Raw genomic sequence first — 24,417 nt, 5'->3', positions numbered from 1 at the left:
TGAGCCGGTGCGTCCTTTCCGAGGGAACGTTTGGAGCGGACTTTATGATAAGGGATCAATCGCTGGAGATTTTAGCAGCTGCTGTTTTTGACTATCAAGGGCAAAGGACAATACAGGCAGAAAGGAACGTTTAACAGATGCTGGGTTTATCGAGAGGTCAGGGTTTAGTGTTGATAAGCGCAACTGTAAACTTTTCAATTTGTTTCAAGTAGATTATTGTTGGTGTTTTTGTGTGTTTGACAATAGAAGACCTAATCACGTTTAATTACTTTATATTCTATGTATATATATATATATATATATTTTATTATTATTATTAATTGATTAAGTGAATACGCGATCAAAATAGTATAACATTTTTCTGAGTGAGTGTTTTAAGATTTGTTTTCAAAACTACTTCGTATACGTGGCTGTCATTATTTTAAAGGCCATGGGTTAGACAGAGTGTTTATTTAGAGTATTGAGAAATTGGTTTACGTGGATGTTCCGTGTTGTCAGTTGCACGTCAGTGATAAATGGCAGAGGAGTTCACTTTTTTGTTTTGCTGGCGTTTGCACTAAAGCTTTATATTCTTTTATCACATAAGTCCCGTTTACAAAACGTAAGTTCCAACAAAACCTACTTACTTCCCTGCCTTTTTACAAGCTGTGGACATATATTTGACACTTGTTACTGCAACCTTATGATTCCCTTATTCCATGTTGCTATTTTTCACCCTATATGAACTGCCCTACTGTTTTTTTTTGACAAATATACCTGTGCAATAGTTTTGTATCAAAGAGAATCGCTCCCTTTTCCACTAATTGATTTCATTTGCACTGGATCTATAATTTACTTTGTGGACTAATATTGGAAGTGGGCACAAAATAAATCAATTTTAATACAGCCGTGATTAATGCCTGCTCCACTTTGTGACGTAACTAACAAACACAGACTTGCGTGGGATTTTAATTGTCGGTGGAAGACGGATCGCGTGCGCCAGCTCCAAATTCTGATGATGCAATTGTTATTAGTGACGTTGGATTTTTAGAAAACAACAATGCTGTGAACTCCAATACTACTAACAGACATTTTTATTAGGTGCAGTAATGCTGTGAACTGTTACAAGATACATATTGAAATTATATATATTCTGTAAAATATTACCAGACCTTATTTAAATAATAAGTCAATAAAGATGTCGTTGAAAGCCAAGGCACTTTACAGCTTCCAGAGTGAAAATAAAGAAGAGATCAATATTCAGGAAAACGAAGAGCTACTCATTTTTGACGATACTTCTTTAGATGGATGGCTACAGGGCCAAAACAGCAGAGGAGAGAGAGGCCTGTTTCCAGCCTCTTATGTGGAAGTAATCAGACCCCGGTCTAACTCCAGCCTTACAGACACCTCTGTGAGCCCAGCTAGTTCTCCTCGCAATGGCTCCTTTTACACTCCAGATCCTCCACACACACCCTCCAACCACCACGGGAGCTATGACGACGACGATGACGACGACTGGGACGATTGGGATGACAGTTCCACTGTGGTGGAGGAGGAGTCTCGACGAGGTGGGGGTGCTAACGGACATGCCCACCCCTACCAGACCCCCCACGACAATGTACAGTACAGACCCAAGCTGCCTCTGGAACGCCAAGACAGCATGTCCAGCGCTAAAAGGAGCAGTATGGTGGGCAGGAACCTGAACCGCTTCTCTAGCTTTGTGCGCTCCGGGGTGGAGGCGTTTGTGCTGGGAGACGTGCCCATGATGTCCAAGATCTCTGAGACATACACGATTGAGATGGGCACCAGGGGACCCCAGTGGGGCGCCAACCCGAGGCCCTTTGTCTGCTCCATCGAGGAGCCGATCAAGCAGACCAAATTCAAGGGCATCAAGACCTACATCTCCTACCGGGTGTCCCCCAGCCACACAGGCAGTCCTGTCTACCGCCGCTACAAGCACTTTGACTGGCTGTACAACCGGCTGCTTCACAAGTTCACCGTCATCTCGGTACCTCACCTGCCCGAGAAGCAGGCCACTGGCCGATTCGAGGAGGACTTCATCGAGAAGCGCAAAAGGAGGCTGATCCTCTGGATGGACCACATGACCAGCCACCCTGTTCTCTCCCAGTACGAGGGCTTCGAACACTTCCTCATGTGTGCCGATGACAAGCAGTGGAAGCTGGGGAAGCGGCGGGCGGAGAAGGACGAGATGGTGGGCGCCAGCTTTCTGCTCACCTTCCAGATCCCCAGCGAACACCAGGACCTGCAGGACGTGGAGGACCGGGTTGACACCTTCAAGGCCTTCACTAAGAAGATGGACGACAGCGTGTTGCAGCTCACAAACGTGACCACCGAGCTGGTACGCAAGCACGTGGGCGGCTTCCGCAAGGAGTTCCAGAAGCTGGGCAGTGCATTCCAGTCGGTCAGCCAGGCCTTCACCCTGGACCCACCCTACAGCTCTGACGCCCTCAACAATGCCATCTCCCACACGGGCCGCACCTACGAGACCATCGGGGAGATGTTCGCAGAGCAGCCCAAGGAGGACCTCTACCACATGCTTGACAAACTCTCCCTCTACCAGGGACTGCTCTCCAACTTCCCAGACATCATCCACCTCCAGAAAGGTAACCCTTCTTTATACACAAGCGAAGGCTAGTTATTACCAATCCTGGTCCACTCTTTGGGGATGACTTACAGTCCAGGTTTTTGTTTCAATCAGTTACCCTGTTTAAATCTAAGTTTAGTCATACTCATGCATGAATCCCTGTAGCCACAGACTGTTTATTGTGTGTGAGTCAATGCAGATTTTAAACAAATATTTAGTTTTTTGTTTAAATAAAATACTGGACTGCTTGGTGTACATGACTACTAGGGATTCAGTCACTGCCCATAATATGCTACAGGGTGGGGAAAAAGAGGTCTCCATTGCATAGTAGCTTGAGGAAGGTTTTGCTTAATAAGATACATTGCTTGTCTAAATGTAATTTCTGTTTTTCTGTTATTATTGGAAGTCCTTAGTTGTGGCATTTGGCCAACATGGATAAAAAAATGAAGTTATAGCTGATAAGCGGCTAATGAAAAACAAACATATTAGTATTTTAGTAAACTAAAGCATGCTAGTTTTATTGGCAAGCTGCTTTGGATTCTACTGCAATGACAGAATAGGCCAACTCTTATTTCAGTTGACCTAAAATCTGATATAATTTTCTGCAAGTTAATGGTATACCCTCAGAACTATCCTGGATCTGAAAACACATGCCTTATGAACTCTGAGGTCCATTATTATAAACTTATTGCTTATCCACAGTATATTCTGTATATAATTATCAGGGTACAGCAACTGCCAACTTTGACAACAAAGCCTGCAAAGTCACATTTAATAGCTGTTCTTTATCCCTATCAGTATTGGAATAAAGTCCTCATTAACCCCAGGCTGCACTGGCCTCACAGCTCCTCAGTTCTTTATTTTTCTTTTAGGCAAATACCCAACGCTGTGTGATGACATATCTGCCTTTATTCCTACTGATTTTGATCCCAGTGTAGCCCCACTGAGGGGCACTATTTTATTTCCACTGGGAGTTCAAGCTTCAACATCATTAGAGCTGGGGTGGGTTTGAAGAACAAGGTCTATTGAATTGTCCAAGTTTCTCAGTGAGGCTAGGATCTAAACCAAGTTTCACAGTGAGGCTAGGATCTAGGATCTAAACCAGGTTTCACAGTGAGGCTAGGATTTACGATCTAAACCAGGTTTCACTGTGAGGCTAGGATCTAGGATCTAAACCAGGTTTCACAGTGAGGCTAGGATCTAGGATCTAAACCAGGTTTCACTGTGAGGCTAGGATCTAGGATCTAAACCAGGTTTCACTGTGAGGCTAGGATCTAGGATCTAAACCAGGTTTCACAGTGAGGCTAGGATCTAGGATCTAAACCAGGTTTCACAGTGAGGCTAGGATCTAGGATCTAAACCATGTTTCACATTGAGGCTCGGATCTAGGATCTAAACCAGGTTTCAAAGTGAGGCTAGGATCTAGGATCTAAACCAGGTTTCACTGTGAGGCTAGGATCTAGGATCTAAACCAGGTTTCAAAGTGAGGCTAGGATCTAGGATCTAAACCAGGTTTCACTGTGAGGCTAGGTTCTAGGATCTAAACCAGGTTTCACAGTGAGGCTAGGATCTAGGATCTAAACCAGGTTTCACAGTGAGGCTAGGATCTAGGATCTAAACCAGGTTTCACAGTGAGGCTAGGACCTTAGGACTAAACTACAGACTTCTAAATGGAAGTCAAGGAAAGATGACCTTGTCATGATACACATGGTTGGTACTCAGTTGTATTCTATGGTTGTCTCTGTTTAGTTACGGCTGTAAATGTACAAAGTTGCTACAGACGCACTGTCATAGCCTCATTTCTCAGACACTGATTTCATATTTGGAGGGTTATATAAACAGTGCATGCTAAATGTGTCAGTGACTTTAACTTCTCAACCAATATGACTGCGGTATCTGTATTAATACCGCATACTCTTCTACAAAGGTTCAACTGTGCAATATGGGTGCAGTGAAAAGGAAATTGCATTTTGTAACCCAAGGGAATCCCACACCTTTAAATACCAGGTTTTTATGGGTCAGGGTAACCAGCTTTTCTTGTTCTCTGACAACCAATGAGCTTTCCACAGCAGAGTGTTGAGTGTGGTTGTCATGGAGATAGGATCAGGCCCTCAATCACTATAGATCCTCCAGGTATGACTCTCTGCTCTCAGGTTCCATTACTTATTGCCTCAGTGCTGCATATCTGAAACACGTTAGCCTGAGTGCTGTGGTGACAGTCTAGTAGCTGTAAATAAATAAATTTAGTTCCCACTTCTATAAAACAAATCCCCACTTATACTTCCTGTTCAGCTTTAATTTTCAAGTAAGATCAGTGGCTGTTCCTTTTTTTACTTCACCAATTGGACAGTAGTTTTCATAAAATACAATGCATTGCAACAGTTATTCAGGCATAAATCAATATACATAATTTTTGTTTGTATTATAATTAGCCAAAAACTCAACTGTAATTTACAAGTGGATTGGGGAACATGCAATACTTTAACTGCTCTTCCCCTCGCCCCACACGGCATTATATGTAAGGGGATGATGTAATGCATTTGGACTTTTGAACAGAAATTCTGTTGGTGAGGCAATTACAAAGCAAATAGAATGTTAAGCTAGATTGCAGAAAGCTTGGAATGGAAGTCTAGAGAGGTTATGCTAAGATCATACAATATCCTAGTTAGACCCCACCTAGAATACGGTGTGCTGTTTTGGTCACCTCATAACAAAAAAGTCATCACTGCGCTCGAGAAGGTACAGAGAAGGGCAACCAGGCTGATCTCAGTACATAATGACATGAGCTATGAGGACAGGTTAAAATAACTAGAATTCTGTGCTTTTAAAGTAGTGTTAGTGTTATGTTCTTATTCGGCAAGACTAATGAAAAATGTGTGGGTTGTATCTATTCCCTTCCAATTCTGCCAGGTTTAGCAGTTGGACTGTTAAGAAGAGTAAAGAGAAAAAGTTACATTACTGCATATACCCTTACCCAAGAGAGGGATGTATTGTATATATCAGGTATGGAAATAAGACGCCTATTGCACAGTGTTTTGATCCATTGCTGGTTTCACTATGAGTTTAAGATGACACACTTGAGATTGTTACCTATACACTATGGCTAATCAAGCTTAAAACCTGGAATGGGTGAAACTGCTTTGAAATAAGAGTCTTATTGCCATCCCTGAAAATACATACATACAGAAATTAGGTTTTGTTACTAACACAGTATTTTACATTTGGTGGTCCCATAAATGTAGAAGATTCATATATGGGTTAAAATTAACAAATAAATAATTATAGTACACAGTGACAGTAGACACCATTATACCAGCACAAAATTGTTACGCCTAATAAATGCATTTTGGGGTTGTGGATTCACATAATTTATGGCAGTATGAAATTCTGTAAGAACCTTCATGTACAATACATTGAGCAAAGTAAGACACACCTGTACTGTGTAGAAAACACTTAGACATTAATCCCTAAACACTTATCTCTTATGTGACATATTCTTTCTTATATAAATAGTACCCTGTAATGTATTAAAAACTGCATCTCCCAGTTGCAGGTCAGCCTCAGTCACAAGAGGCTTGCCAGACAGCAGATCTACCAGACATTTATTGAGGACAAGTTGTATCCAAGACAACCTGACAACGTTACCAGGAGTTCTCAATAGTTATTCTGGCGAACAGACTTCCATGAAAAATTGACCCAGTAAGAAATCGCGCTATAGACACACCCCATGGACAGTGTTTCTAGTCTATCAGCAACCAGACTATGTGGGGAATCATGCAACAAGGCAAACAGAATGCTGGAGTATATAGCCAGAAGTGTAGAGTACAAATCCAAGGAGGCTATGATGAGGTTGTATATTGGATTGGTGGGAACATACTGTGTCCAATTCTGGTTTCCACAAGACCAAATGCACATCTGTGGCCCTGTAGAGAGTTCAGCAAAGAGCAACTGGACTAATTACAGGGCTTCAAAGAATTAGACACCACATCCTGGTGAGCAGTGTTTGAGAAATTCTTAGTGGTGGTGACCTACCTGTTAACACCCAAAGTCTGATGTGCGTTTCCATAGAAAATCCATTAGTCATCATTAAGGCATGCATTAGTGGATTTAAAAGAAAGGGGGTTAGAGCTAATGCCTGTGCAATTATGGGATTTTAGCACACCAGAGTACAACATTGTATTAGTTGTACTGTGGTAACTTTAGAAATTGTGATTCTCACCTTATTGGAGAGCTTCAAGTTCATTTCTATTTTATGAAAGTAGGTCATATAGTACTAGATGTGAATTTAGTAAAATTAATCTAGGACCTGGTGTCTGCAGTTCTTGGAAGCATTGTCAAATTTACACTAACATGTAATTCATCCATCTTCCATCCCCGCAAATCCATCTTGCGTGAGTGATGTTCCTGAAACTGTATGGAGAAGTTTATAAATGTGTACATTTTTATATCCAGGAAACTGACTTTTAATATACCGATAACTTTTTGACAGTGTTATACCAATGACATTTTAAATGTTTACTAGCATCAAATAAATTTGTTGTGTTGATTTAATAATGAGTTACTCATTTTCTTAAAAGCCCATTTTGACGAATTAAGTCATTTTGCACTACCGACAGTTTTAGAGAGGCTATTGGTTTGTTAGTTAATTAATTAATTAATTAATTAATTAATTAATTAATTAATTAATTAAATTTTTTATTACATTTTTAAATAAAATGCTTGCGATCTTATAATATAAACATATTCTCAAATATATAAGTTTACCATTTTTCATTTTACAAAGCACCTTTTAACCAAAGAGAATGGTATGAAAGTTTTTGAAACAGTCTTTAAAACAGAAAAGGTTTTGTACAGGGCACCATTGTAATTTTCTGTAAATCAGTCTTTCTCTGGATTTAAGCTTTTTTAGGCTTGTTTGGAGAATCCTAACTTCTAGGATTTGAACAAATTCCACTCAAATCATGAGACAATTTAACTTATTGTTTTAATCTCTACTGGCCCACACACTCTTTTCTTTATATATGTAAAAAATCATCGATTACAAAGACATCTGAAGCCAACTGCAGGTTTTGCTGTTTTTCTATTTTGTTCCACTCATGGCACCGTTGTGCTGTTGCTTGGCTAGATATGCCAGCTGTCTTCATGATAAATGCAGAATTCTTCTGGGAGGGTGGCAAGTAAAGCACAACAGCTTGAGGCTTAAAGAAAAGGACAAGAACCCAATAAGCCGTTTAAGACGAGGCCTCACCAAAAATACAACAAGGCTGTATTACATTAAAGCTGCAGCGCTCCTAGATAGTTGCTACAGAAATAGAATCCCTTGGTAATTATTTACTGCGTTATTGTGTAGTTCATGCTGTGCCGTCTGTGTCATCGTAAACCTGACCTTGTTGGCTCCCCTGTTAGTTTCCATTCCCAAAGGCTGGTTTCAGCTGCAGGCACACCAGCGTACTCCCTTGTTTCCACTCACTCACTGTATAGGCCTACCTGTTTTCCACTGTACAACCGAGCCATGTTGCGGACGCACCGAGCAAGCCCAGCGCAGCTTAGGAGGAGCTTGTTTGTTTTCCACTGTAGAGCCTGAGCCATAATGAACGAGTCGAGTTGCGTGTAGATGATGCGACATGAAGAGGCACTGTATGGCGGATCCAGAGGCTATGGTTGCATTTTTCTTCGTTCAAAAGTGTTGTGAGTTTCACGGTTTGGTTCTCACTCGGCTCGACAAATAGCCAGTGGAAAACCACCCGTAGGGAACTAAATAGACCTGCTCCTGCTTAGGTTATTAATACCATTAACAAGCTGTTCTGTACCTCAGACAAGCAAAACAAATATTTTACATGAAAAATAGGGATATTTCTACATGCGTTTTTGGTTCAACTGATAACATCGCTCGCTCCAACTTCTATACTGTACCAAGGTATTTCTGATAAACTAGAGTGCACAAAATTCTGTGGAAAAAGTAATGAAGAGATCCCACGGAATTTTAGTATAACAACGGAACCAGATTGTGGGACACTGGTTTGTTGCTGGGGATTTTAGTGTTAATTGTTTCCTGATGTTGTTTGAAGATAAACTTGCATTTAAGTATCTTTCTTCCCCTCTTGTCTGCAAGAGGGGCACATATTTCACACACAGGGAAACATGCAGGAAAATGATTTTAAAGATATTAGCCACACACTTTAGATGGCAACAACTTCCAAATCTCCAAGTGGCACTACAATGGCAGTGGTTCTGCAAGGTTACTGGTAGCACAAGGGTAGAAAGACTGGATAATGAAAAATCCAGGTTAGATGGGCTGCATTTTAATAAAGGCTGGCATGTGATTCATCAACTCTGTCACACTGGATTTTGACACAAGTCTAGAAACAGGAATTGTAATCACATATTACATTCATTTTACAATATATCAAAACTGCATTCTCTTGTTGCAAGTCAGTGTCAGCAGTGATGGGAAAAATACCAGATCTGACAGACTTTAATAGAGAGCTTATAGTGGGTACTTGGTTGGCAGGTGCTTGCATATTACCAAGACTGCACAAGAAGCGGTATTCAGTCAAGATTGGTTACATGTTCCTCCAGTTTAAACAAGACTAGTCACTTTTATCCAGTGCCTCTCTTGGTGGCCCTTATTATGACAGGTGTGTTTAAAGCCCATCTTCAATGACATAGTGTGATCCCTGGCAATTCCTGGAGTGCAACTGCCTGGGAGCATTTACTCCTATTTGTTTTTCCTCATTAATATTACAGATTTAGAAACAAACAAGTGTTTGAAAGTGCTTAAAGTACATGTTGCTAACAAAATAATTATTGCCTAATATATATATTCAGTGCTACACTTCCAGTCAACTTCCTAATGTCACATGAAGGAATTAGGTCAACACTGAAAACATGGCATTGATTGTTATTGAAATGTGAGCCAATACGTCCTGCTTCTGAGAGTTTGAATTCTTTTTATAGAAAATAATTGAAGCAACTTTGTGTAAGAGATAGTTGCCAGTTTTATTGAATGCTCTGAAAAAATACCATTAAAAATCAAACAGCCATTTGATATTATGTGTGCATCTTTCATATAGGAAAATGCTCTATGAAATTATTATTATAATTATTATTTTCTTCTTAGCTGACACCCTTATCCAGGGCGACTTACAATTGTTACAAGATATCACATTATTTTTACACACAATTACCCATTTATACAGTTGGGTTTTTACTGGAGCAATCTAGGTAAAGTACCTTGCTCAAGGGTACAGCAGCAGTGTCCCCACCAGGGACTGAACCCACGACTTTCCGGTCAAGAGTCCAGAGGCTTAACCACTACTCTACACTGTTGCCAATACATATTGTGTTAGCTAATTTAAGAGACATTGAAAGATATCACTTTGTTGTTGGATTCTAGATGTGTAAAATGAACAGGTATGTTTCTCCTTTTAAAAAAATAGGAGTTCATTCTAGACCAGAGTAAACATTTAAAAAATCTGTTACATAATAGCACACCAGTTGCCTGAGATCACACAGCTTATTGACTTAACACATTCCTGGTCTCTCTCTTGTGTTTTTATTTAGATGACATGCATGTTTTACATGGATATGATTTTTTTTTGTGCCCGTAGCTAAGTTTGACTTGCAAGGTTTGCAGTTTTGCGTGAGTGTTATTTTCTAGGTTGACCAAGACCTAGGGACTGATGTAAACAATGCGCCTAGCTGTCAGAACAGTTTGTGTAAGGCAAACAATAATCTTTGCATGGATATATCCAGTGAGTGGTGTATAATGAAGCATTTGGGCCTTTCGTATGAATTATGATGAAACGTAGTGTGGGCATTCTTTAGCACAAGAGGGGACTTAATTGTCAAGTTCAAAAGACATGAAGCCAACACAAGAATTCCAGTAGATATGTTCCGAGATGAATTCTCACAATCTCCCCCCCCCCCCCCCCCCCCCGCATAGAAGTCACAAAATGAATGCAGAGCAATTGAAAACGTGATTTATAGGAAAAGTGGGGAAAAAAAGAGATTTGTTTCTGAGAAGAGTCCAAGGGTGGAGTGGGCTTCTGGGAATTGGAGTCCTTATGCATGACTCACATTTAAAACGTGGTAATAACATTTAGCCATTCCGAGTAGTACTCTGGGGAAAATATGGGGATGTCTGTCCGTCCGTACATTTTCTATATATCTGGAAAAACGGCAATCCAGCTGGGATGAATCTTGTCATGAACAGCTTGTGTGATATATGGAGGTGTGTCTCTGCCTGGACATGCGTCTGTACCTTACACTTACATGTGTCTGGAGAGCACAAGAAATGATTCCACATACTGTAAATCAGTCATTTTAATATACTCCACCTTGATACTAACACCTCATTTGCATACCTAATGACATCTAGGTCTTAAATAGCACCATTTCTATTGAACTGTTCATTGCCATTTCTAATTCTGTACTATTCTGTACATACTGTTGAGTTAGATCATGCACATTAACGTTTTCATCATCCTTCTCTTACTCTCACTCTCACTCTCTCTCTTACTCTGTTAAGCAGTAAGGTTAGCAATTGCCTTCACAGAACCACACCACACAGGGGTTGATTGACATTCAAATTCAATCACCACCTGGCCACATTCCACACTTAACCAATAAAACATTTCATACTTTTCTAATTAAGTAATTAAACAATTACACAAACCAATTTAAACTAGGTGGCTTTGCAAAGGCAACCATCTTGGCCCCAGGCTTTCCATCCACAGCTGCCAACCAAAAAAAGCATACTTCTAAGTATGCTGGGCCTCTGTCCTGTCACAGGGATATTTATGACATTGTTTTTACCTGTATACAGTACACATAATCCTGTTTACCAGGTGCAACAGACCTGATCAGCCTTCTAAATGAGGTATTTTTAACTGCACTGCTTTCTATTCAGGTACAAAGTTTGTATTGTCATCATCATTCATACCAAGACATTTTTTACCTGAATAGCCACAAACACAAATTACAGCGATTACTGCTTTGTAAACAGTACGGCAGACATTCAAACAGGTTGCACAAACAGGGCTTTAGTGTATTTGTAATAGACTCGTTCACCCTTACCTCTCCTTGTGCCATTGTATAAGCTTAGCAATACCACTGAATCACGCGTGTCATTGTACAAGGACTTTTTTTTTTTTATATATACCATTTGTAAACTTACAATAGAAAGTCAATAGGATATCAGTTTCATGAATGTTGACAACTCAAAATGTCATGAAATGTGAGATATCAGATTCATGTACTGTATTTAGGACCTCAAGTATTTGCTCCATGCAAGGGATTAGGTGGCACAGCAGGTTAGTTCACTCTCTGTTGCCAACATAAACAGCCTTGTCATTTTTTTTAGTGATTAGAAAAAACGAATTCACCTTTACCTTAATGTATGTGTGTGTATGTCATACATGAAATACCTAAGAAATGATGGCAATACATATTAGGTAAGGGTTACTGGCATTGTTTTGTTCACACCATGTAGTTTAAACATATCAGAAAGTAAACGAAACACCCCCTATTGCAAACTATATATCAGAGCTTTTCAATAGTGTTTGGGGGAAGCGGTCAAAAATGGTTCTACTGGCTTAAAATAAAGTTCCCCTATTTAATTTCCTCATGCAAAAAGGTTCAAATGACTACTGCACACATGCTGCTAAGCTACACTGTGAAATCAATTGCTTTTTCAATGAAAACGACTTTTACGTGAATTAGTTATTATATTGGACTTGGTTTCCTTTAAGGGCACCACTGTTTGTATCCACCACTGACGTATTTCTTCATCTTAACCATTTGCCGGTGCTTTATAACTGAGGGGTCGCACAGATGGCTGATCAACGTAAGCAGCTGTCAATTTGAACTTAACAGAAGGCGTATAGCAAGAGCAAAGATTGAAGACAAATCCTCGGCGAATTTCTTGTAAGACTTATTGCAGAAGTCAACTTTGTAAGGAAAATGAGAAGCAACCAACACATAATGATGTAAATGTAAACTTCACTATACATGACAGCTCCGTCTTCCATTAAAGCAGAGGCAGATCTGAATGCTATTTAAACAGGGTGCTAACCAAAGTTTTCAAATCCATTATTACCCTTTTTTATACTTCATTCCCCTTTGCACTACTGATAATCTTAAACTTAGGAAACGGTAATAACCAATGGAAAACAATGTGCATTATAATATACACAGGATTGCAAGGAGATTGGCAAGATTGAACTACGCAGGTCGGTACAACCTTGACAAAATTCTGGGAGCTTTTCATACCGACCCCCTGAAAACTGCATGTAGTGTGTTGAACTCACTCATTTTCTCAATAACAGCCGCCTTGTTTTAACTAGCAGAAAGCTGTGTGATTCTGAGCTCAGCATTCACTTTGCAGTGCTTGGTGCGGGTATCTGTTTGTTCCCACTTAGCCGTTTGTCTTTCCTACTTAGATCACAAGCCTCATTTGTATTCTGCCTAAAAGGCAGGCTTTTTGTTTTATCAATCTTATTTTTACAGCTGTATGACTTTTCAGCATTTCCTCCACGGAGATTAATTTGTGGTATCGTTAGCTAGCTTCAAAGCCTGGCCTATTTCAGTCATGTATTTTCTAACGCTGACCAGAGTTTTGCTGAAAGATATGATCAAAGTAAAAACAGAATATGAAAAGAAAGACCCATTTTTCTCAACTGCAGGGCTGGTCTTTGTCCTCCGGTAGCTCACTGACATCCGCTCTCGAGTCCCTGGAGTGGAGAGGCAATTGGATTTTTTGTGGAATGGGAGGACACCCACTGACCTTCAGTTCTCCTGAGCTGTTGCTGTGGTGAAGGAGTCTAATTGGACATTCTAAACTGGGGTGAAAATGGGGGGTAAAGTGATTGTCGTTTTAATTGTTCTTGAGAGATGCATCCCTTGATGACTGCGTCCAAGTGTTTGTTTCATTGAAAATAAGTTGTAGTAACTTTATATTGCAGTCCAATGAAGCACAGAGCAATTCCCATGTGTAGTCTCAAGGGCTAGGAGTGGTGTTTTAGGTGGAAGACAGACATTTTGAAAAGAAATGCATAATAGGGTTAAATATTTATTTTTCTCCCATTTTAAAATAAATACAGTACCAGGGCTGTCAAACCATTAGGTCATGAAAACAAGATTAAAACCTTTATTAGCTCTCCTTTAAGAGTAAATATCTCCATAGTGGTTTATAGACTGTAAACACACATGTTTCGATGCAGGGATTTGAAGCAGAAACAACCAAAACAATGGACTACTAGGGGTAGAACAGAATAGTCGATAAGAAAATTGACAGTTGACCTCAGAAACTGGAAGCTGACCAACCAGACCCTTCAATTAGCAGCAGAGCAACTAAATTAAGAAACTGAGTTTAACGTGCATACTAGTAGTGAACTAGCAATGCAAATATCTGAATTGTATTCAGCTGTTTGAATTGAAACAGAAAGTAATTGTGAAGCATGTGGTTTCAGAAGGACAGAATAAGCGAGTAGCATATAATAAATAACATTTTACAACATGAATAAATAGTTTTTAATAAGTTTCCATGCATTTTAAAATATAGTGCAGAGCTAGTAAAGTATGTTCATAAACAGAGAATGATACATTATGAAATACATGATTTATCTATATTAATTTAAGTGGTGACTAGTTTACTGTCAAATTAGTAGTTGTTCTAACCCTAGTGTTTACAAATAAAGAGTAATTGCAGTACCTGTGAATATAAGACCATGTGCCAAGTAAAACAAGGTTAAGGTTAACCATTAAGGTTCACGATAGTGCAGTATTGTGGAGAATGGGCTCAGCAAAGACTCAGACTCACTGCAATGCGAAAATCAAAGACGAAAGGACCTTAGAATTTCACAGCAGCCCTGAATTTAACTGAAAAATGACTAAAACTCAACAGAGCAAATGTTGTGGAAATCTTGTTATGCAAGAGGTGGACTGCCAGGATTATGTAAAACGACATTCCTTTCTAAATAGGTCTTATCCTTGAGGACTACCAGGGTTTGAAAACGTCTTGTTTGTTCTTGTTTTGCATCCCTGCCTTTTTTACAGGAAGAGATTAGATGAGCTATTGAAATCAGGTGGTCAGATTGATCAAGGTACTTAGATCAGTGCAATATGTACCATTTAATGTGAAGGAAAAAAAAGTTACAAGTTTTATGACTTGTTATTTGTAACAAGATTTGTAACTGCTTGTTTTTCCTTTGACATAAAAAAGGCTTTCATAAAGGTGATCCCATTTTACTTGGAACTCCCTTACTTGAACTAAACTTTGAGCAAAAACATTTTTGCTATTACCCTGTATATAGATCATTTTGGTCTTTTTATACATATAAGAACATAAGAAGGTACAAACAAGAGGAAGCCATTCTGCCCATCAGTGCTCATCCGGTTCCTAAAAGCTCAAAACTAAAACTTTGTCAAGTCGGTTCTTAAAGGTTCCCAATGATTTAGCTTTCAACAGCATGACTAGGTAAATAATCTCAGTATTGAAGGGGTTAACTCCGCCCACGCCTAGTCCTCTGCTAGCACTTTGCATAGAGACGCAAATGAGGCCACATACCAGTCCTGGGTCTCCAGTGCCTGCTCACACCCACTCAGAGCTGTCTCCTGATGCAAATCACAGTTTGAGATAACTGTTTATCGAGACAATTGGTACTTGTGTACAGAATGGTCTTTGAATGAACCCAGTAGGAGCTACTAACCCACATGTAAATCAAGTGCATTCATAATTTGACTTTTCTCATGTTTTCAGCACCTAAACATGTGTTGTATGTACCTGTTGGACCTGTATTTATTTTAAAAACACTTATTACAAGCTGTCATGAATAGCCAAGTGTAATAAAATACTGAAAGCAAGTTAATAGGTAAGCATTGTAAGGCACAGAGAGGTATGGTAAACCATATTAAAAAGGGGGTTTGTTAGGGCGAAAGGACAATCAAAATGAATGATAAACTGTTGGAGTAAATTAATGAGATGAGATTGTGAATAAAAGTAGAATTACATGTACCTGTTTGTCTCATGTCTGCAGTATTCTGACTTTACTTTATCCAATGCATTAAATAATTAAAACACAGTACAAAAAGCAAAACTCCCTAATTGAAGCAGAACTTTTATTCAAAATCAATCTGACATGAATCATTTCAAAGTGCACCAAATCGTAATCCAACATGCAAGAATCCCAAAACTGAGCGTTTATTCCTAATCAACCCGACATAAAAAGTTAAAGTTTTTTTTTCTTTAATCAATTTGTAATGGTTGCTGAAGAAGCCAAAAAACAGAGTGCTTTTTGACAACCCATCTTCATGACAGAGACATGCCTGCGTTACTCCTTTTTTCAAACTATTAATATAGTTTCCAGCTTTGTTGCAACATAAAATGATTTTCGTTTCAGTTTCGCAGTGCGCACTTAGAGTTCACTGCACTGCGGAGGTGGCATCCCGTCTGTACAGACCAGGATGTTGACAGTGTGTGTTTATATTATCTTTTTTTTGTTATTTTTTTATTTTTATTTGGGGGCCAGGTTACTGTAATAACTGTATATCAGTTTAAAGCATGACACATGCGCGTCCTCAAAAAAAGTAAAAATAAAAAGAACTAGAACAAAGTGAGCCAGTGATAATTTTGAAACCAAAAGTGTAAAAATAAAAATAAAGATTGTCTACTCATAACCTGGTAGCTGCCTTTGTGCTACTGTTGCCTCACAGCACACCACTGAAAGCATCCCCTTCTTGTTTCTCCCTCAGGCGCCTTTGCGAAGGTGAAGGAGAGCCAGCGCATGAGTGATGAGGGGAAGATGGACCAGGAGGAGGCCGACGGGGTGAAGAAGCGCTGCCGGGTGGTGGGCTTCGCTCTGCAGGCTGAGATGAACCACTTCCACGAGCGGCGCGCCGTCGACTTCAAGGAGATGATGCAGGCCTACCTGAAACAGCAGATCCTGTTCTACCAGCGCATTGGGAAGCAACTGGAGAGCACCCTCAACATGTACGACAACATTTAACCCTGTGCTAGGCCCCACTCCCCTTCCTCTAGTCTCTGCTCTCTCTGTCCTGCCTGTCTCTTCCTCTCTCTTTAAAGCCAGGAACCTGTGTAGGAGTTGACAAAAGCCACCATTCCCACAAATTGGAGTTCAATTCCACTGGTCCTGTGCTGGGTTTGGAGCTGAGCTGTGATGAGCTGCTGTTGAACTCTGATTCTGCCTGTTAGACCCAGGTTGATGCACTGTTTGGACAGCCTGTAGTATTCATATCCAGTTCTGTCCGGGTTGAACCCCACTTGGACCCCCAAAACTACTAGTTCAAAAGGGATCCACTGCTGGTTAGTGCACTCCAGATAAACGCCTGTAAATAACTTCCAGCATTTTCTTCTCTGTGGGGGTTTTACCAGTGGGGTTACTTGGATTTTGGATGTTTTAAAGTGTATTCTATTCCTAGCTACAATGGATTAAAGTCTTTCAGAATTCCACAATGATTGACGTCCATCTTTCATTGTTCCTTTTGAAAGCAGGTGGTCATCTAATCCTCCGACACTTAAAGTGAGTCCTGCATAAATAATGTAAATAAGACCTTCATTGAAAAACTCTTTCAAGAGGAAGTGTGGATGATCTAGTGGGAAGTTCTGTTTCAGGAGTAACCCTGGGCGTTCGTAATCTGCCACCACCCCACAACATTTTGCATGGAGGACACTGCCACCTTTCAAATGACATGAATCCCACCCGGTCCATTGCCCCCCCCATTCCTCTCAACCCTCTAACCTGGCTGACAGCCTTCAGGACGGTGTGACTGCAGTGGCTCAGGTGTGAGTCGCTTTACCATACCAAAATGTCTTTAACTGAAGCACCTTCACTAGCAGTTAACAGTGCCTGTGTGATATTGCCTTCTTGGGTATTCAGGGCACTAGCAAGCACCGCAGTAGAACAAGGTTTTGAAGGACACAGCTGAAAACAATTCTGATCAAATGCTAATCAACCACACTTCCAATCGTCCTTTTTCAAGATGCAGAATTCCAGTACCTTCTCATGTAAAACCAAACCTGATCCAGAGATGTTTAGGGTTTTCTGTTATTCTTAACCTGAGGGTTGTATATGCACTCTTTCACAAATATACTGCTCTATTATTGCAATAAGTTACAGAAAGCAGTTATATTTGGACACAGTTAATTCATTACTAAACACTAGTACTGTAGTGCAAAATTAGTAGGGCATTTTAACACTGTTGCAGACTTGATTTCCATACATGTGTTAAAACCTACAAAGAACATTTGAACCTCATTTTGAAAAAAACAATCTTGAAAACCCTTTTAAATCATTAAAAGGAAGGAATTTGTTAAAGACCTGAAAACTGTACGAGTCTCTTTTATACCTACAGTATTTAAAATATTTAAACAGTGAGGCTATTTAGATACCCCACTGTTTAGATCAATTGAAAAGACCCCTTTGTATTTTTGAATCTTGCAGTACTGCTGCAGAGTTGATGTGTCCATAATATTGTGATAGTAGTACTACAGTACGTTTTGAGAGACGCTTTCACTGTATGTGAAAAAAATATTTTCTTCCCCTGAGGATGGGATTCAGTCTTTGAATAGTGGTGCTGTTATTGTACTGTATGTGAAACTGAACTAGTTATCTTTTTTTTTAATCCAGCAAGGTGCAACGAAATATTTTAGCAACTTTATTTCGAAGCCGTTTGCTAAACAAATGGTTTCAGATATAATACATTCATAAAATCTTTTCCAACAAAAAAGAAAAAAACCCTCAGGTTTTGATAAAAAAAATTGGTTCTCTTAAAAGGGAATATTAAAATGTACATATCCACTTCTTAAATGAAATATGGACTAATTCCTGTTCCTTTCTGTTTGAAGATGTCAAACTAGTCACTATTTATCAAAGCTCTTCACTACACCAGTAATGCTACAAAGCTTCCCACACGAAAAATAAATATATATGAAACATATGGTATTTATAATCAGATATATTATGGAATATATTCCTATAACACATTCATGATATATTTAGGCCATTGTTTAAAATATATCAGTGTGACCAAAACAATATATTTAGGTAAATATTTTACAGCTATTTCAATTGTAATTCAGATATAGTAGATTTCATAAGGGTTGCAGTTGTGTTTGCAGAGTAAAAGGCTTTGATAAATTGGTCTTAGTTGCTGTATCATATTACAAGTTTGCTATTACAAACTTCAGTGGACCAACTGCTTATATATAGTTCAATGTATGTAACAGGTGTGCATTTACACTGTGGAGAAATCTACCAATAAAAGGCTACTACAAAGTCATACTGTTAGGGACTTTTAGATACCACTGTTAATATTGTAAAACTGTTGCCAATAGTAAGGCGTTGCAATGGCCAGATCTTCCTGTTTTTTTTTTTACTTCCCATGCCAAAATGTATGACCTCATCCTTCTAATTTAACAGTCTCTTCTTAAAGCAGCAAGACTATATCACAATCCTTACCACAGCACACCTTTATTGAATAATTAAATAGTAAGGCAATTCAAATGACATTTTCTAAGTTGATTTGCTGTCCTACTAATTACATTTTGTATGATACAGTCTGTGTTAAGGTGCTGCTCTTCAGTTCGGACATACATACACACATAACATAGGCACTTTGAGCTAAAGTACGTTTATAATGGCAAGCCCCAGCACCATGTAGCGCACAGGTGTGCATTTCCAGTGCTAAAAAAGGAAACCTGATGTAAATGTGCTGTTCACTAGATACAGATGACTTACATTTCTATAGACAAGCAGATCAAGCATCTGTCACATATGTCTATAACTATACAAGAACTGAAGAGCATCTCCTGAACTCAGGTTAAAGCACCTTAACACAAACGTATACATTAAAACACAACACAAACAGCATTTGGGTCATTTTAACAAGAACCGCCCGTCCGCCCCAGAGAGTGACGTCATATAAAATGTAAAGGGACAGCACAATTGCTGCCTTTAAGCTTTTCAATCTGATAGGTAGCCTGTTGTATGGAGAGAGGATGTAATCTTCAGTTTGATATTCCAACTACCTGCAGATAGTATGTCAGTACTGTGAACAAGCTCTTAATAGAATTGCTGGTTCATTGAATTCCCTGCATGTTATTAACAAAAATAGCTTTCCAGGGAGGAATCATAGGAGTTGTTTTGTCCACAGTTCAAGCGTCCACGGTATACAAGCATGATTGTAATCCATACATTACAGGTCACCGTGAACTACATCTACAGCATACAGTATAGAATGTCCTCTAAAATCAAATGCAGACAAGCAGAGTCTAAGATATAGCTTTTATAGCTCCTCATGTGTTGTCCTTACGTATATATATAGACCTACATTTCTACAGGTCTGTGATGCCATTAAAGGGAATCACCCATATATTCTGTCACAAGTTCCAACAGCAAATGTCAGATCCAGTCATGTATATATGCTGTATGTTTGATACAGCTAGGAGATGTTTCATTCCACATAGCACAACGGGACAGTGACTATAATGTATACGCATGGAGTTTGGTGTGACTGGTATGAAGATTACTGGTAATCTCAAACTGCGGACTGTCATGCATCATCCATTAAGTGTTTCCTGATCTCTTAAATGCAGGAAGCAGGGGAAAAGAGACATTCCTTAAGAACAGAATACATTCCTCAATGGGAAAGAAGGGAGGAATTGGAAGTGGAACAAATGTCAGGGGAAATCTGCTCAGTCAGTGGAGGAAAAGGGTTCAAGTCCTTTCAAAAGGCATGCAACACAGGCAATTCTGGAGGCAAACATACAAGTGTAAAGAATACTCTGACAATGTCCTTGACCAGTGAGGTAAGGTTAAGGGCATTGGTGTGTGCCAGCATCCGAATGGTGCTCAATTCGATTTCTGGCACTGACATGAATTTCCCATGGTGCATGGCTTCTGACTCACCTTGTAGATACCCAGGGGCTGGACAAAATATTAGAAACACCTGCCATCTATAGCACACACGTGTATTCTGTAATAAATGAAAGCTGCATCTCCCAGTTTTAGTAAAAATGGTCAAAAACCACCAGTCTGACTTTGAGGATTAATAGCTGTCACTCAGCTGCAAGGTCCTCTCCTGGCCGCCAGTGGGGTTCCTACACCCTAATGACAGTGTTATGAAGTGTTTCTATTTTTGTCTATCCCTTGTATGTGTACGATAGATAGATGGCTAGTTTGAAGAAGTATGATAATGTTGAAGGTGCTGCTAAAATTGACTTTTCAGTTTTGTAAGCAAAAAATATATATTTTTTGTACTGGTATTAAAAGAAAAAGCAACAATGTGTCTTAAATTTGTTTTTCAGCTGTAGCATGAAATGTTCTGTTATGAAACTGTGGGAATCTTTGAAAGTCTTAATAAAACATGATGAAAATGGAAGAAGAGTTAGATTTGTAATGTAAGGGTGAGTTCTGACAAATACACAAAGGCTCTCACTAATAAAGCAAGCACTGTTGACGGTGGTCTTATGTCACACTTTACATTTATACATACCTCTGGCTTATCGAAATTGTGATTAAACGTGGTATTAATGTTATTTAGCGGTATTGAGAGTATCAGATTCTGGGAGATACGTTTTTCATCTGTATGTGACTTACATTTTTTTTCATAGATCAAAACCGCTAATTAAATCGTGATGAAACAACACTATTTAGCATTGGGAGCATCAGATTGTGATATGGAGGTGTCTGTACATCTCTCCGTCTGTACATCACACTTACATTTTTACATGTATCTTGAGAACACAAGAAGTTATTCCACATTCTGTAAGTCAGTCATTTTAAAATACAGTACCATTTAGCCAGCTAGGTCTTAAAAAACATGTATCTAATTTTCATTGAACTGCTGATTTTTTTAATGAAACAATCATGTTTATTCATAGTTGAGGAGTTCTGGTCATCAGCCTTGTGGTCACACTGCCTGCACTGATTTGGAACTGACACCCATGGTGGGGGGCATACTTGTTGTCTGAGGTGTTTTCTTAACCAGCTAACAATGTTTGGTGGCGTTAATATATTATTATTATTATTTATTTCTTAGCAGACGCCCTTATCCAGGGCGACTTACAATTGTTACAAGATATCACATTATACATTATTTCACATTATACAGATATCACATTATATAAAAAATGTCTGCTAGGTTTTATTATTTAGATTTTCACTGTCGATTTTTGTAAGGGTGTGTGACAGGCTTGCTTTGGCCCACAACTGGCTTGAAAAACATCTGCAAAATATTTATTATTGATCGTTGACAAAATGCCTTCATAGAAAATAATTCAATTTTCTGTAGCGTTTTATTTAAAACATGGCTAGGCACCCTGGCTTTAAAGGATAATCTGACAACTATGACCATATAGTACTAATATATTGATTATGCGGTTATTAACAAGAACTATAGACTGCTAAGGACCTTTTAACCAATCAGAGCACATGTTTTGCCTGCTGTGTTCCGCATTACTTTCATGACATCAACTGTGACATACTGAGTTTCTGTTGTGCGCTCAATAAATCGGTACAGGTGACGTCACCTGCTTTTAAAAATCAGCAGTACTTAAACACAGGCTATTTGTACAGAGGAGTTTAATATCAGTAGCTGATATGGCAAAACACTTGAGCTTTTTAGCAGCCACTGCCAAAAAATAAGGCTAATTTGAGCCTTTCACAAAACTGCAAACAAACTCATTACGAATCAAATACTCCTCATTCACAAGGCAGTGACACATCTCAGCTATTACTGTCAACTCAGTATGCGTTTAAACACAGCTTGAGTTGAATTGCTTGCACATAGTGACTCCTGGTATTCTGTAATCAAAAGGGGCTTTTAAAAGGTAGAACACGGCTGCTGTGAAAATGCTTTTAGATTCACTTTAACACTTTGCACTTCTGTTAAAAAGAGCGTTCATCATTAGAGAACAAGCAAGCAGCTTTAAAAGCTTTACAAACCCTTTTTTACATTTCCCTTAGTATTTTATGGTATTCACAGTAGTTCTGTGGGGTTCTGGGTTCAGTTGCTCCAGTACTGAGCTTTCTGTGATCTGCCTTTGATCTGCTTTGAGCTTGTCTGGAGAGTCCTGAGTTGCTGAGTCTGAGCAACCTCTGACCTTGAAACACTTTGAGCCTCACCTACTCTACATTTATATAGACAGAGAAAGTAGTTTATTAACTACAGGTGGGATGTGCAGTCTTATTATCTTACAGTGTAAACATCGACTATAAATTATCATATTATTAACTCAAGTTATTTAAAAGTATCTAAAGTTGGTTTTAGTAAATTTTGGGAAAGAATATTGGGAATGACTTACTATAAGTGTAGCCTATATAGCGATCTTCTCAGTGTGCTTGGTTAATTACAGGAAAGAAGGCATTAAAGGGTTGGGGAAAATTGTACTCGTCTGGTTAAATGACATTGAAGTGCAACACTATCTGAAAGCATGACCTGCAAACAGATTTCTTTAATCTAGCAACAGATGTTTTAAAATGAAAATATATCTTTGCTATCCTCCTCTGTCCTTGTGTTCAGTATACCGAACATTTTTCATTTGAAATTGCCTGTGCTACCATCAGCCAAAGAGCCCTGGGGTACGGATGTTTAGAATACTGAACGTTCAATATTCTGTGGTTCCAAATATTGGTCTCATATTTTGTATGTTTTTGTGGTCTCATGTAAAGCAAATAACGCGTTTCACAGCCACATTTATTTTTGTCTTAACAAACCTGGTCTCAGGACTGAGGAGGCTATAGCATGTGTTTCTTTCAAAACTAATATTGAATTCCTTTTATTATTATTACATTCTGTTTTTATATGTGTCTTGTTTGGGTGTATGTTTTGTAAATCTTTTGTAAAGAAACACGTTATAGTTATAGTAGACTTGTATTTTTATTTTAAAACACAATATCTGGTCCTGCTTTAGGTTAAATAAATCTCTGTTTGCAAGTCTTTCATTTAGTGTTGCAGTTCCCTGGTCATTTCAGCAGGATGGTGAAATTGTCCCCACCCCTTCGAGGGCTTTATTCTGGCTAACCTACCAGTTGCTTCCACTATTTGCTGACATGCTTTCAGCCAGTAACATGTTTTGACCCATACGACAGAAGTGAAATGACCCAGGAAGTGCAAACAGATAACTCGAGAACTAGGCATAGAAACCAAGAGCTTCCTTTAACCTCCAGCAGCACCAGATATGTTTATCAAATGAAAATACGTGTTTGCTTTAACATGTGTTTCTTTCAAAACTGCACATTTGAGACCTATTTAGCTAATGGAAGTGAAAACAGGTCTGATTAATGATATTATTTTGTGAGCTCCAATTACTTTAAAAGAACTATGAGGATAATCATTTGCCAGTGCACTTTGATGTGAGTCATGTTGGCAAACCCCTTTAGTTCTACTTTGCTCTTGTATTTTAACCTCAGTTAATGTCCCGGTAAATTCTGATGTTTACATAAATGTGCTCAATGATTTGTTTTTTTAGTTTCAGACCCTAAACAGAATTTAAATCGACATTCGTTGCCAAGCTTTGAAAGTCGTTTACCATGGTAAGGGTGAAGAAAACCTCACCACTCACATAAAAATACGTTGACTGTAAAAGCCAACTTCATTGTAAGATCCAGCTATAGAAGGCCTTGTAAAAATAGCAGAGAGGCAGTTGCAAGCCCTTTTCTTTTTGGACCCAGGCTGGGGTTGAGTGAGGCAACAGCCTTTTTGAGTTGAAGGAAAGTGTCTTGTGGAGCCAAGATGCAGTGTTATATAACATCAGCTGGAATTTCTGATATGTACGCCTACCTCAAGCACATATTAACACCAGATGCTTACCA

At 39.0% G+C, this 24,417-nt stretch overlaps 1 protein-coding gene across 1 annotated transcript; it reads left to right on the top strand.

Moving 5' to 3' along the window:
* The first annotated feature begins 155 nt into the window (after nucleotides 1-155).
* Nucleotides 156-20,986, top strand: LOC117429387 (sorting nexin-33-like). The gene is made up of 2 exons (XM_034907126.2): nucleotides 156-2,603; nucleotides 16,337-20,986. The coding sequence occupies exons 1-2, from the start codon at nucleotides 1,178-1,180 to the stop codon at nucleotides 16,588-16,590; spliced, it is 1,680 nt and encodes a 559-aa protein (XP_034763017.1). The 5' UTR covers nucleotides 156-1,177; the 3' UTR covers nucleotides 16,591-20,986.
* The last annotated feature ends 3,431 nt before the right edge of the window (nucleotides 20,987-24,417 follow it).

Source organism: Acipenser ruthenus, chromosome 24 (assembly GCF_902713425.1).
Source record: "Acipenser ruthenus chromosome 24, fAciRut3.2 maternal haplotype, whole genome shotgun sequence".
Taxonomy (NCBI): Eukaryota; Metazoa; Chordata; class Actinopteri; order Acipenseriformes; family Acipenseridae; genus Acipenser; species Acipenser ruthenus.
The sequence above is the reverse complement of the archived record's forward strand: the minus strand, read 5'-3'. Positions and strand labels throughout refer to the sequence as shown.